Source organism: Herpailurus yagouaroundi, unplaced genomic scaffold, assembly GCF_014898765.1.
Source record: "Herpailurus yagouaroundi ecotype Mexico unplaced genomic scaffold, PumYag 216, whole genome shotgun sequence".
In the NCBI taxonomy this organism is placed as follows: domain Eukaryota; kingdom Metazoa; phylum Chordata; class Mammalia; order Carnivora; family Felidae; genus Herpailurus; species Herpailurus yagouaroundi.
The window spans coordinates 6,628,638-6,644,151 of record NW_024412447.1 but is presented as its reverse complement, the minus strand read 5'-3'; the positions used below and the strand labels follow the sequence as shown (position 1 = coordinate 6,644,151).

The 15,514-nt window shown below is 42.3% G+C and overlaps 2 protein-coding genes and 1 non-coding gene across 3 annotated transcripts; all 3 read left to right on the top strand.

Moving 5' to 3' along the window:
• The first annotated feature begins 5,858 nt into the window (after nucleotides 1-5,858).
• Nucleotides 5,859-8,400, top strand: LOC121017817 (olfactory receptor 1F12-like). The gene has a single exon (XM_040456304.1). The coding sequence runs from the start codon at nucleotides 6,352-6,354 to the stop codon at nucleotides 7,294-7,296; it is 945 nt and encodes a 314-aa protein (XP_040312238.1). The 5' UTR covers nucleotides 5,859-6,351; the 3' UTR covers nucleotides 7,297-8,400.
• A 2,725-nt stretch (nucleotides 8,401-11,125) lies between these two features.
• Nucleotides 11,126-11,870, top strand: LOC121017821 (elongation factor 1-beta-like). Its single transcript, XM_040456307.1, is given in 2 exon segments — nucleotides 11,126-11,603; nucleotides 11,606-11,870. Coding segments are annotated over 2 exon segments (669 nt in total). The 5' UTR covers nucleotides 11,126-11,140; the 3' UTR covers nucleotides 11,812-11,870.
• A 3,523-nt stretch (nucleotides 11,871-15,393) lies between these two features.
• Nucleotides 15,394-15,500, top strand: LOC121017848 (U6 spliceosomal RNA). The gene has a single exon (XR_005784920.1). It is a non-coding gene; the product is annotated as a U6 spliceosomal RNA (small nuclear RNA).
• Nucleotides 15,501-15,514: the final 14 nt, after the last annotated feature.

Sequence of the window (15,514 nt, the reverse complement as noted above, 5' to 3'; positions counted from 1 at the left end):
TTTTCGACATTACTTTGGCTATTTGGGGTCTTTTGTGGTTCCATACAAATTTTAGGATTGCTTGTTCTAGCTTCGAGAAGAATACCAGTATAATTTTGATTGGGATTGCACTGAATGTGTAGATTGCTTTGCACAGTACTGACATTTTAACAATATTTATTCTTCCAATCCATGAGCATGGAATATTTTTCCATTTCTTTGTGTCTTCTTCAATTTCCTTCTATATGTTCCTTTACTTTATCCATTATAATTTTCTTTGAACAAATATTTCATTTCCCAAATTGAATTAAAATCCAAATATTCAAATTCATCATTGGTGGGAATGAAATCACCTTTTCATCTTTTTTTTTTTGGTGTTTATTTATTGTTGCTATGTCAGTAAGCAATTTACCAATTTTTGTGTGACATTATACTCTGCAACTTTGTTCAGCTAACTTTATTTTCATCACTGACTTCATTTCTTTTAATAGCTTAGCTATTAGATATTTTGAAAAAAAAAGGTATGTTTTTTTTCTTTTCTGATAGCCATTGCCAGCATTTTTAGCTAAATATTAAATAAGGAATGAAAACAGAGAACATCCATATTTTGAGAACATCCACATTTTGTTCTTTTTAAGGAAAAAGTGTAAGTCTTCAATGAACATAATGTTGACTCATTTTTATTCTATTTTATTTTAATGTTTATTTACTTTAGATACAGACAGACAGACAGACAGAGTGTGAGTAGAGAAGAGGCAGAGAGAGGGAGACACAGAATCTGAAGCAGGTTCCAGGCTCTGAGCTGTCAGCACAGAGCCCGATGCGGGGCTTGAACTCATGAACTGCGAGATCATGACCTGAGCTGAAGTCAGACACTTAAGCAACTGAGCCACCCAGGAGACCCAGCTCTTGTTTTTAAATACACCATTTGTCAGGGTGCCTGAGTGGCTCAATTGGCTAAGCATCTGATTCTTGGTTTCAGCTCAGGCATGATCTCACAGTCAAGAGATAAGAGCCACCATGCCAGGCACTGCACTGAGCATGGAGCCTGCTTAAGATATTCTCTCTCTCTCTCTCTCTCTCTCTCTCTCTCTCTCTCTCTCTCTCCCCCCTCCCCTTCCCTCCCTCCCTCTTCCCCTTTCCCCCATTCTCTCTCTCTCTCTCTCTCCCAAAAATAAAAAAAAAAAAGAAAAAGAAAGCACATTTTCTTCATTGGAGTCAGAAGCTCCTAGAAACTATTTAGTAACTTTGTATTCCTTTCTCTGTTCTTGTTATATGCATGCTCTCTAATTATATTTGCATCTTTGGGGCTACTGTATATATGTAGGTAGCCATCTACTTTATTTGATAAGATATGTTAGCCTCTAATTGAAAATAACAGTCCACTTAAATATGAACCTTTTTCTTTTTCTTTTTTTTTAATGTCTATTTACTTATTTTTTTGACAGGGAAAGGGTACAAGCGGGGGAGGGGTAGAGAGAAAGTGAGAGAGAGAATCCCAAGCAGGCTCCATGCTGTCAGCATGGAGCCCAATGTGGGGCATAATCAACTGAGTCACCCAGGAGCACCTAAATGTAAATCTTTTGCACTAGCAATTAACATGGCTTCATTCTAATTTTCATTCTCATTTGTTTGTCAAAATTGACATTGTTTATCAATTCTTTTTTTATCAATTCTTTTTCAAACAATCAATTAAAAGACTTCTGCTTAAATTCTTTTTCTGCATCATTTGTTTTTAGTTTTATTATCTGTATTTTAACTTGTTTCCCCTTCTAAATTATTTAAGCAAAGTTCACTATGGTTCAATCACTGGATAAAATTAAACATGAGGACTCCAAAGTCAAAGACAAGCACTTTCTCCAACCCTTGGGCTCTCACAAAACAGGTCTGGGATTGAAGCCAACACAAACCTCAGAGCTGCTGTGGTCACCAGAGAGAGATTCAAGCCATTCTGTGTGCTGGCTGCCCAAGGACCAGACCTCAGTGAATAGATGTATAAGTCTAGGTATGTATGGATGAGTGACCTAGGTGAATAGATGTATGAGTCTAGATATGCAGGGCAGTGTGTCCTGCAGTGTGGAGTCTGTATCTACAGGGGTCTGAGGGTTTGGCATTCGGTGGCTTACAAAGATGGAGACAAATAGTATCAAATCACATGGTGAGAAATTGATTCCTTTTTGAGTTCTCCCTCAACCCTTCAGACTACCTCTCTGAGAAATACTCAAGTGCCATTTCTTTAACTCCTCCCTAGGACTTTACATTCTCCTTTTTTAACCAAGAAAAGGTAGGTTTCAGACTCAGAACTCTCTACAGGTAATAGCATCTAGCTAAAATTCAGCAAGTGATATTGTTTTCTTCTGTATCATGGAGTGCAAATTTTCATTTTTAATAAATGAATTCCACTTAACAAAATTAGTGAGTTAAATAACAGTATTAAGGAAACAATACAGGTGATAAGTTAATATGAGTGACGTCTGAGAGATAGGAGGTTGATATCACATGAAGGAGGACTATATTTAAGGTCTCACCCAATCTCAAGGACATATGGTCACAAAGGGGAACATTAAGAACAGTTATCCCTTCATTCAACAACTACATAAAAACAACTGAGTGTCTCCTTTAGTCCAGGCATGGTTCTAGAAACTGGGGATACAATAATACATAAAAATAAAGTTCCTGCCCTCATTGGCTTATATACTAGAGAAACAGAATGATAGATGGATGATAGATAGATGATAGATAGATAGATAGATAGATAGATAGATAGATAGACAGACACACAATAAATGATGCTGAGAATAAAAACAAAGCAAAACAAGGGGGAAGATAGAAAGGGGCACTATTTTAGATAGGTGGTTGCGGGAACCCTGAGCAGAGATCACATTTGAGCAGAAATTGGAATGAAGTAAAGGACTGAAGGAAGAGAATTCCAGGCAGTTGTATAACAAGTACAAGGGCCCTGAGGTAGGGACATGTTTGACATGTTCAGGTTGGGTGAGAAGGCCCTGATGGCCAGCCTTTGGAAAGTGAGGGGGCAACAGAAGGAGGTGAGATCAGGGGAAGGGCAAAGGTCTGGGTCATGCATAGCCCTGAGGATTTGGCAACGACTGTGGGTTTTGTCCCAAGTGAGATGGGGAGCCATTGGAGGATTTTGAACAGAGAAATAACAATCTGACTCATATTTCTTAATTTTCCCTCTGGTTGCCTTGTAGAAACAATGTCGAGGGTAGGGTAAGGATAGAAACAGAACCCAGCTAAGAAACTATTTTTAATAATCTGGATGGAAATAATGATTGTTTGGGCTATGAAAGTAGCAGGGAACAGAGAGAAAAAGTACCATTGGATATATTTCAAAGTTAGAGATGACAGAATTTGCCAACACACTGGATAAGGACATTAAAACAAAAGAGGAGTGAGAGGTGGTGCTGAGGCTTTGGCTTGAGCAATTAAAATAGTAAGATGAGGATGAACGAGGTGGCAGCAGGCTGGAAGAAGAGAAGATCAACGGCACAGTTTTGGACAATCTGAGATGCCTATTGGACACCTAAATGGACATGAGGAGTAGGCAGTTAGACATACCTAGGTTTGAAGTTCAAGGGGGAAAATCCCAAACTGGAAATAGAAATTTGGATGGCATTTGAAGCTTTGGGACTACTGAGACCACTTCAGGCATGAGTGTACAGAGAAGAGATAGGGCTTGAGGAGTCAATGGCACATCCCAATTGGTGCAGGTCAGAAGGATGAGAAGGACATTAAGCAAGAAACCAGTGAGGCAGGAGAAGGATGAGAAGGACATTAAGCAAGAAACCAGTGAGGCAGGAGTTTCAAAACTGTGCTTTGAAACCCAGTGGAGAGCATATATTTCCAGACGGTGGGAGTGACCAACCATGCCAACTATGGCTTTTTCGTTTAGTAAGATGGAACCTGAGAACCAACCTTAGATGTGGCAATGGTGGCCTTGACCAAGGATGTTTTGTGGATTGTGGGGAAGCCTGGGAAGGGGGCTTCATGAGTGAATGGGAAGAAGGGAATGGAGAATGTATCCTGGCCACAGTTTGAGGACTTTTGTGGAAAGGGGGAGTAGAAAGGTAACCTGATAGCCCCAAGGATGGAAGGAATGTGGGTCAAGAGTGGATTTTTAAAACTGGGTGATGTCTGCATGCTGACAGGAATGATTCAGAAGCTAGGAGAAAAACCCTTTTCATTTTAAGTTAGACTCTCTTAACTTCAGTTTTCTTCAAATAGGAGCACTTGGGAAGAGTACCTTCCTAACAAGTGGGAAGTTGTAACAAGAATTTTTTTTTTTCTCCCACATCTCTGGGGAAGTGGAGGCTTGGAAGGAATATAGGATGGTGCCACTCTGGTTTGAAAGGAGTATTACACAAGGAAGGGATAGAGCTTTTTCCACTACACACACTGCTGGTCCCAGTCTCAGAGATTTCTCCCAGTATACCCAGTACAGATGATTATCCCCACCATGCCCCTGCCCCACCAAGCTGCTCAACATACCTCTTCTCCTGCCCCAGTGCTGGCCATTCCAGGAGGCCCTGACCCAAATGCCCCAAGTCTAAGTTCACCTGGTAGTGCTTCTTTGGTCTTTTGGAGAAAATCAAAGCAGTGAAATTGAAGGACATTTAGCTTCCACACTAAGGAACAGCTCTCTCAACACAGGCCAAGAATTCAACTGAGATCTGCAGCAGACCAAAATCTCCATCCCTCCTTTACCCTCCTCAGCTGCACTGGTAAGTTCCTTTGCTCCTAGCAGGCTCTGCCTCAGCAAAGTGGAGGCATGGATGAAGGCAACCTCCCAAGACAGCTTCCCCCGTCACTCCCTATCCAGTTCCCCCAGTGGACCACAACACTACCCCCAAGCTTTTCCAGACTGATTTCCCTCATCAGCTCTTCCCCCATCCCCAGTCAAGACACCGACTCAAGTATCCTCTCTCCCTTTTTGTGATTTACGTTCTCATAAGACCGTAAATCCCAACTATGTCTTGTGAAGCAGTGGGAAATAATTAATATTATATCTAATGAAACTTCAACTGAGCTCACACTGTTTAGTGGGGTCCTTCTGTTTCCTTTCCGTCAACTTTATTCCTTTGGGCAATGTCACACTTGCAGAAGTTTCTCTTTGTTATCCGCAGGGGCAACTCTCACTCACCAGAGCAAGTCCCTTCCTGGATAAGCCCAGACAAAAGGGCTGGCTGAGCTGTCCCAGTCAGCAGACTCTTTTGTCCAGGTTTGTCCTGATGTACTCCATCCACATCATCACCAGGACCAAGGTGACCCAGAGCCAGTGACAAATCAGCCAGGGCACCCTAAGCCCCAGGCTATATTTGACTGGAGGAACAAAGGGAGACAAAGTATTTGAGGGGAAGGAAGGTATGTACAAATAATACCCTCTGGTTCTATATATGCGCCATTGTGGTTCCAGAATTCTGTAGAGGAAGGGCCTTCAGGTGGCAACCTTATTGGGAATAAGAAACTGTGTTTTTATAGTTCTTTTTTTTTTTTTAATTTTTAAATGTTTATTTTTGAGGGGCACCTGGGTGGCTCAGTCGGTTGAGTGACCGACTTCGGCTCAGGTCACAATCTCACAGTCTGGAAGTTCGAGCCCCGCGTCAGGCTCTGTGCTGACAGCTCAGAGCCGGGAGCCTGCTTCAGATTCTGTGTCTCCCTCTCTCTCTCTCTTCCTCCCCCGTTCATGCTCTGTCTCTGTCTCAGAAATAAACACTAAAAAAATAAAATTAAATTTAAAAAAATAATAAATGTTTATTTTTGAGAGACAGAGCAGGAGTAGGGGAGGGGCATAGAGAGAGGGAGACAGAAAATCTGAAGCAGGCCCCAGGATCTGAGCTGTCAGCACAGAGTCTGACGTGTGGCTCGAACCCACGAACTACGTGATCATGACCTGAGCTGAAGTCAGATGCTTAACCGACTGGGCCACCCAAAGAACCCAAAGAACCCCTATGGTTCTTTATTTAATAGTGAGGTAACATCAGTTGCTCAGATCAAAAAATGAGTATGACAGAAATTTGGGGGGCACCACTGAGTACCTGGCCATATGTCACAAGGATTCTCTTTTGAGGGATGGCAGATGGGGCTTTGCACCGTTCCAGATCAGCAGCATTTTGCTAGTGAATAATTAAAACCCTGACTTTGGGATCTGTTGGGACCATAAGACTCCCTGGTTGAAGCTTTTCCTATGGTAGGTGGAGAGCTTTCTTTGGAGTTTGTACCAAATGAACAGAGATGTGAGTTGGCCAGATGTGAGCTGAGGAGTTACATGAGGAAAAAAAGGGAGGCACGGGTGCCACCCCCTGCTCCATATAGCCTGTGCCTGATCTTATCTCCCAGCAGGACCAGGCAACCATGGAGGAAGAAAACTACACGAGTGCCTCTGAGTTCATCCTCCTAGGGCTCTCCAGCCAGCCCGAAAGGCAAGATCTGATCTTTGGGCTCTTCCTTGTCATGTACCTGGTCGGGGCAGCAGGGAACTTGCTCATCATCCTGGCCACTGGTTCAGACTCCCACCTCCACACACCCATGTACTTCTTCCTCAGCAACCTTTCCCTTGTGGATTTCTGCTTCATCTCCTCTACAGTCCCTAAGATGCTTGTGAACATCCAGATGCAGACTCAGTCCATTTCTTATTGTGGCTGCCTAACCCAGATCTACTTCTGCATTTTGCTTGCCAACATGGACAACTTTCTCCTGATGGCAATGGCTTATGACCGTTATGTGGCCATCTGCCACCCCCTTCACTATTCCACCATGATGAGTCTGCAAATCTGTGCCCTGATGCTGGGGAGCTCCTGGCTCATCGCCAGCCTCCACTCCCTGCTACACACTGTCCTCATGGCTCGGCTGGAGTTCTGTGCCAGCAACGTCATCCCTTACTTCTTTTGTGACCTCATTCCCCTGCTCCAGCTATCCTGTTCCAATACACAGCTCAACCAGCTCATGATTCTGCTGGTGGGGGGTTTGATTGTCCTCATTCCTTTCCTCGCCATTCTTGTGTCCTACACCCACATTGTGTCTGCTGTGCTTAAGGTCCCATCTACCCAGGGCAAACAAAAGGCCTTTTCTACCTGTGGTTCTCATCTCACTGTAGTCACCCTCTTCTATGGGACTATCACGGGGGTCTACTTGAGTCCCTCATCATCCCATTCAACTGACAAGGATTCACTGGCTTCAGTGATGTATATGGTGGTCACACCCATGCTGAACCCCTTCATTTACTGCCTGAGAAGCAAGGACATGAAGGGAGCCACAAGAAAACTGTTCAGTATAAAGGCTTTATCCTGTGGGCTGTGACAGCAAAGACCCCTCTTAGGGCCTTTGTGCTGGGAAGGGGATGAATTAGAGACAGGCTCCACATATAGAGGGCTAGAGAAACGTAGACTTAATTGTCCTGGGTCACCATGGCCAGGAAGTCCTCTCATTTCTCCATAAGTAATTTGCAAGTTCCTTCTTGGGCTTTGCTCAAACTGCCCAAACATGGTGAGGGGCATAACCTCTCCCCTAAAGACAGAACCACATAAACAGATGCAAATTAGCTTTGTCTGCAGACCTTCCAGAGAAGTCCATGTGAAAAAAGAATCTGTGGCCTGTGCTGATAGCCTGTGCCAAAGGGATGCCCTCTCAGAGCTCCCATGCACCCTCTGTTCCTCAAATCCTTAACCTTCATGCATCCCAATTTCTAAACTCTTCTGCTGTACCCCCACTTCTTCAACCATCATCCCCACATTCTGGGTTGAATCTAGCTCTGGGGACAGACTTGATTGTCCTCAAAGCCATCCCACTCTTGGCCTTGGATGCTGCTGGGTAGGGTTCCATAGCTCTGTATACTCGCATTAGGGATGCTTACAGTGATATCTCAGCTGAACACCTAGACAGGCTGCAAGGGGTATGGTAGAACTTGATAGAGCATTACACAGAAAGTCCTAACCACTGACTTCTGGTCCTGGCCCCATAGTTACTGGCCATTTGAATCCAGTCCATCTGAAATTCACCATTCTACCAAACACACTGTGCTTTTTTAGTCTCTACTTTTGCTGTTCCAGTAGAGTCAACTTGCCCATTTCTATCAAATTTCCAGGTGTCCTTCAGGCTCAGATAAAATACCATACCCTTCATGAAGCCACCTCAAGTCTCCCCAGCTGAGAGAATTTTCTGTCTCCTGGAACACCATATAATTGTAATGCTGTTCAACCCTTTCATATCTGGCTTTGCATGATTCGTGTTCACCACAACTCCACTCCAAACAGGATGGTTGGGTCATTTTTAAATTTTATAAAAGCTCCTATTCATCTTAAGAAACTCATCCTCAGAAGACTCTATCAAGTGCCTGGTTTAAAATAATGACTCGGGCACCTGGGTGCCTTAGTTGGTTAAGTGTCCGACTTCGGCTGAGGTCATGATCTCGCAGTCTATGAGTTCAAGCCCCGCGTCGGGCTCTGTGCAGACAGCTCAGAGCCTGGAGCCTGCTTCAGATTCTGTGTCCCTCTCTCGCTCTGCCACTCACCTGCTCCTGCTCTGTCTCTCTCTCTCTCTTAAGAATAAATAAGACATTTAAAAAAGTTTTTTAAATAATGACTCAATAAAAGTATGCTGCTAATAGATGCTAATAATGACCATGACAATGGTAGCAAACACTGGGAAAAAAAAACATTTACACCCTTTCTCCCCATGATTTAGTCTTAACCAATATGTTTTAGATCTTCCTCTCCCCTTTCAAGGTAAAAGAGCTACCAATCTGGGAGGTCAGAGCCTAAGGAGTTCACTGGTGCATATTTTATAAAGGGCAGTATACCCTAGAGGGTTAGCATCCAGGAATGAAGTCCCCTCCTTCTAGCCTGGTCCCTGGTTAGTCCTCTTCTATTTGTGGTCTGCCTGGAATCCCCACTTGAAGCCCAGTCACCCCTCTCTCTCTCTCCACACCATGCCCGAGCACACGATCCTCAATTCAGATTTGGGGCTAAGAGTAGGAAGCAAGTAGGCCCATACTATTTTCCAGCTCACTTTTGATCACTGAGTCCACGATTGAGGTTACTGAGTATAACTCAGACACCCACAAAGTGGTACTCTGGCTCAAAGTTTGCTATTGTCCTTTGAGCATAGTGTTTCCTTGGGAACCTTCAAGAGTTGTAATGATTTGGCAGGAAAGGATTTAGGCTTTCTTGGGTCTCTGACCATAAAACCACAATAACAGCAAGAAAATCTCACCTCAAACCTATAAAAATGATGTGAAGAAAAGCCAATGTCAACATGGAGGGGAGGTCTTCCTTTAATATGGTTTTGCTACAATGGTGAATAATACAATAGTTTGGACCCAAGGTTAAAAAAAAAAAAGTGAACAAGAAAAAAAAAGGGGGCAGTGCTGAATAAATATGAAAGACCTTCAACTGACCTTGCTCACTGGTGGGCTGTGAGAAGGCTCTCTGGCTCAGAGGCCTCTCTTCCAAGGAAGGGCACAGGATGAGACAATCCTTCTCTCATAGCAAACACCTTTGCAGACTGGCTCTATTCCTGGCCCAGAGTCTGCTTGCTGAGGGGCAAGTGGAAAAGGATGTTCTCTTCCTCATCCTACACAGAGGTCAACTATAAAAAGTTCAGAAGCCCAGCCACCTTTACAGTCTTGGCAGCATAAACCTAATTCTGTGAACTTATCAGACTGTTAAATCTATTTAAAAAATAAAGTGTTAAATTCTTATGTCATACACAAAAATAAACTCAAGGTGAATGAAAGACCTAAATGTTAGACAGGAAACCATCAAAACCCTAGAGGAGAAAACAGGCAACAACCTCTTTGACCTCAGCCCCAGCAATTTCTTGCTCAACATGTCTCTAAAGGCAAGAGAATTAAAAGCAAAAATGAACTATTGGTACATCATCAAGATAAAAAGCTTCTGCACTGCAACAGAAACAATCAACAAAACTAAAAGGCAACTGACTGAATGGGAGAAGATATTTGCAAATGACATATCAGATAAAGGGTTAGTATCCAAAATCTATGAAGAACTTACCAAACTCAGGACCCAAAAAACAAATAATCCAGTGAAGAAATAGGTAGAAGACATGAACAGACACTTTTCCAAAGAAGACATCCAGATGGCCAACTGACACATGAAAAAATGCTCAACATCACTCATCATCAGGGAAATACAAATTAAAACCACACTGAGATACCACCTCACACCATCAGAGTGGCTAAAATTAACAACTCAGGAAACAACAGATGCTGGCGCAGATGTGGAGAAACAGGAACCCTCTTGCGCTGTTGGTGGGAATGCAAACTGGTGCAGTTGCTGGAAAACAGTGTGGAGGTTCCCCGAAAACTAAAAATAGAACTACCCCAAGACCTAGCAATAGCACTACCAGGAATTTATCCAAAGGAGACAAAAGTGCTGATTCATAGGGGCACACGTACCCCAATATTTATAGCAGCGCTATCAACAATAGCCAAATTATGTAAAGAGCCCAAATGTCCATCAACTGATGAATGGATAAAGATATGGTTTATATATACAATGGAATACTACTTGGCAATGAGAAAGAATGAAATCTTGCCATTTGCAACAACATGGATGGAACTGGAGAGTATTATGCTAAGTGAAACAAGTCAGTCAGAGAAAGACAGATATCATATGTTTTCACTCACATGTGGAATTTGAGAAACTTAACAGAAGACCATGGGGGAAGGGAAGGGGAAAAAATAGTTTCAAACAGAGAGGGAGGCAAACCATAAGAGACTCAAATACAGAGAACAAACTGAGGGTTGATGGGGGCCTGGAGGAAAGGAGAAAATGGGTGATAGGCATTGAGGAGGGTACTTGTTGGGATAAGCACTGCGTGTTGTATGTAAGCGATGAATCATGGGAATCTACTCCCGAAGCCAAGAGCACAGTGTAAACACTGTGTTAGCTAACTTGACAATAAATTATATTTTAAAATTAATAATAAATAAGGTATTCAAGAAGAAAGGAAAAAATAGTTCTAGTATCCACATTTTTAAAAATAGCATTATTAAGTACCACCAGTAGTAAAGTGGAAGCATCTTCAAGAATAATGAGACCCTTTTCCCTCTTAGCACAAGGCGCTCACTCCCCACGCTCGTCTTTTCCTCCACTGCAGCCCCGTTCTGGGATCAGCTCACGCCATGGGTTTTGGAGACCTGAAAACCCCCACTGGCCTCCAGGTGCTCAACGACTACCTGGCAGACAAGAGCTACATCGAGGGGTATGTGCCATCACAAGCAGACGTGGCAGTATTTGAAGTAGTCTCCGGCCCTCCACCTGCCAACTTGTATCATGTCCTATGTTGGTATAATCACATCAAGTCTTACGAAAAGGAAAAGACCAGCCTTCCAGGAGTGAAGAAAGCTTTGGGCAAGTATGGCCCTTCTAATGTGGAATGCATCACAGGAAGTGGAGCTACAGATAGTAAAGATGATGATGACATTGATCTCTTTGGTTCTGAGGAGGAGGAAGAAAGTGAAGAAGCAAAGCAGCTAAGAGAGGAACGCCTTGCACAATATGAGTCAAAGAAAGCCAAAAAACCTGCACTTGTTGCCAAGTCTTCCATCTTACTAGACGTGAAACCTTGGGACGATGAGACAGATATGCAACTGAGTGCATCCGAAGCATTCAAGCAGACGGCTTGGTTTGGGGCTCTTCTAAACTAGTTCCAGTGGGGTATGGAATCAAAAAACTTCAAATACAGTGTGTAGTGGAAGATGATAAAGTTGGAACAGATATGCTGGAGGAGTGGATCACTGCTTTTGAGGACTGTGTGCAGTCCATGGACATGGCTGCTTTTAATAAGATTTGAAGTTCATTGTAGATAATTGCCCTTAAATAAAAGCTTGAAGACAAAAAAAAAAAAAAAAAGAATGAGAATAGGGGCGCCTAGAAGGCTCAGTTGGCTAAGCATCCAACTTTGATTTCAGCTCAGTTCGTGAAAGCATCCAACTTTGATTTCTTACAGTTCGTGAGTTCAAGCCCCAGGTGGGGCTCTATGTTGACAGTACAGAACCTGCTTGGGATTCCTTCTCTCCTTCTCTCCCTGCCCCTCCCCAACTTGTGCTCGCTCTCTCTCTCTCTCTCTCTCTCTCTCTCTCTCTGAAAATAAACTTAAAAAAAAAAGAATAATGAGAATAATAAATATCTCCTTTACAGCATTTTCCAAGTCCTATATAACTCTTTCACCCCAATACCTTCCTGTTCACAGTGGATGCCTTTTCCACACCAGAGGGCCATAGTTACATCCACTTAACAAATACAATTTGAGCTCCAATGACAATTCTGCACCAGGTAATATTATAGGTACTGATATATCAGCAAACAAAAGAAAGTTTCTACCTTCATGCAGCTAATGTTCCAGGGCATGGGAGGAGAACAGGAAAAAAAAAAAACAAAACAAATATGCACATGTCAGAAAGCTGTAAATGCTAAGTGCTATAAAGAAAAAGAAAAACATATTCAGGTCAGGAACTAGCAACTGATAAGGAGTATAATTGTGGTAGGGTCTGTGCTTCAAGTGTCCATTGTTGAGAAAAAAAAACACCCAAATTTAGTGGCTTAAAATAACAGCAATCACTGGGGTGCCTGGCTGGCTTAGTTGGTGGAGCATGTGACCCTTAATCTCAGGGTGGTGAGTTCAAGCTCCACATTGGGCATGGACCCTACTTAAAAGAAATAATAAAACAATAAAAAATAAATAATGCCTATCTAACCAGGGATACTATAGAGGTTAAACAAGTTCTTGTATATAAAATAACCTGTGATAACTAATAGATAGTCAATAAATGTTAGTTAAAGCAATCTTTAAAAAATAACAGCAATCATTTATTTTCTCTCTCATATTTCTGGGGGTGACTGGGTTGATCTCAGCAATGCTCCCTCAGGGTCCATCATGCAGTTGTATACAAACAAGCTTGGGCTAGAGTTCTCCTGAAGGATTCCCCACTCATGTATCTAACGGTTGATGCTGGTTGTCAGTGAGGACCACAGTTAGGGCTGTTGTTGCTGGAGTGTGGCATGTCTGTGTGACATGGGCTCCTTCACAGCATGACGGTTCTGTTCCAAGGCCAGCATCCCAACTACTGTTTTTCATGACCTACCCTGAGGAGTAACATAGCCTCACTGCCTCCGTATTTTGTTAAGAGTCACTAAGGTCAGTCAATATTCAAGAGGAAAGGAATTAGACTCTATCTCTTAATGGGAAGAATGACAAAGAATTTGCAGACACATTTTAAAAATATCATATCATAATCATATCATATCATAACATTTCCTAACTACCTACCTAACTACCTTTCCTAATATCATATTCTATTGAGTAGAATAGGTAGTTAGGAAAGTAGTTAGGAAAGGTAGTTAGGAAAGGTCTCTCAAAACAGAAACTCACATGAAGAAGAGATATAAAGTTGCAAAAGGTCTTGAGAAAATGGGTTCCAGGCAAAGATAACAAAAGCATAGCCCCTAAGAGGGAGCATTCCTGGCATGTTGGTCAATGTGCTCCAGGGAGAACTGTTAGTTAAGTAAGGTCTTTGGCTTTTATTCTGAGAAGGGAAGCCTTTGGAAAGTTCTGAACAGAGGAAGTGAGATAATCTTATTTATATATTCTAAAGATTGTCTGGTTCTTATATGGTGAAGAGACTATCAAGAAGAAAGAATAGAAGCATGCAAATTAATCAGAAGGCTGTTAAAGTAGTCCAAGAGAGATGGTGGCTCGAACCTGAACATGCTGGAGGTAATATTAAGTTGCCAGACTGTGTGTGGGTTGAAAGGAGAACCAGCAGAATTTGCTGATGGTGTGGATTCAGGGTATGAGAGAGTGTTGTAGGCTTTTTGGCCTGAGCAACTGAGGGAATGCAAGGTCTATCCACTAAGATGAGAAAAAAAAGAGAGAGAGAGAGAGAGAGAGAGAGAGGTTTGGATGGTGGAGAGAAAACCAAGCGGTTGGTTTTGTGATAAGTTTGAGATGCCTATTTGATCTTCAAAGTGGGTAGCAGTATCTATGAGTTAGAACTCAAGGGAGAATTCAAAACACCCTGGAATCTCGCTTCCCCCCACCCCACCATGCCACTGAAACTGCTCTTACCAATACCACCAATGATTCTTTAAGTTGATAAAGCCAATGCACATTTCTTTTTTTTTTTTTTTAGTGGTAAAATACATATAATGTAAATTTATCATCTTAGTGCTCAGTTCAGTGGCATACAGTACATTCACACTGTTGTGCAGCCACACCATCATCCCTCCATAAAACTCCTCACTTTGCAAAACTGAAACTCTCCACCCATTAAACACCAACTCCCCATTCCTTCTGCTCCCAGACCCTGGCAACCACTCCTCTACTTTCTGTCTTTCTGAATTTGACTACTCTAGGTACTTCATATAAATGGAATCATACAGCACTTGTCCTTTTATTTCACTTAGCACAATGCCTTCAAGGTTCATCCATGCTGTAGCATGTCAGAATGTCCTCCCTTTTTTAACGCTGAATAATCCATTTTATGGAAAGACCACATTTTGCTTATCCATTCATCCATTGATGGACACTTGGGTTGCCTCCACCTTTTGACTATGGTGAATAACACTGCTATGAACATGGCAGTCCCTGTTTTTAATTCTTTGGAGTCTACACCCAGAAGTGGAATTGCTACATCATATGGTAACTCGAGTTTTAATTTTTTGAGGAGACGCCATACTGTCTTACAAAGCACTTTTGCTTTTTATATTCCCACCAACAGTGTACAAGTGTTCTATTTTCTCCACACTCAAACTAAGAGATAAAAACAAACAAACAAACAAACCTTGAAATCTCTATTAAATGTCTTCGGTGAAAAGTTGCATGTCTTTCTATCTGTCTGTAGCCTGAGGCTATTCTAAAAAAATTCTTTTAATGTTTATTTATGTTTTAGAGACAGAGAGAGACAGAGCACAAGCTGAGCCAGGGAGGGGCAGAGAGAGAGGGAGTCATAGAATCAGAAGCAGGCTCCAGGCTCTGAGCTGTCAGCACAGAGCCTGACACAGGGCTCATATCCACAAATGGTGAGATCATGATCTGAGCCAAAGTCAGACACTTAACCAAATGAGCCACCCAGGTGCCCCTAGCCTGAGGTTAGTCTACTACTTTTTTTTCATTTTTGCTACTACACTTACTAAGTTAGGAAAGGAAAATGAAATGCAGTAATATAATACATATTGAATAAAGATCCAATATTGAGATGTCAGTGTGTTCTGTATGAATGGAGCTATTCTGACCATGATATGGTCTATAGAAATGACAGTATAGGAATGGATCTCCCCTTAGATAACACCTAGAGTCAGCTCCACATAAACAAAGTAGGTTTGGAACAGTTTGGATGGAAGGGTGGTAAGGAAATAGATATTAAAACTGAAAAGAGTGCTCACTTTGACAGCACTTATACTAAAATTGGGACCATACAGAGAAGATTAGCATGGCCTCTGCACAAGGATAACATGCAAATTTGTGAAACATTTTGTATTTTTGTATGGAATAGTTG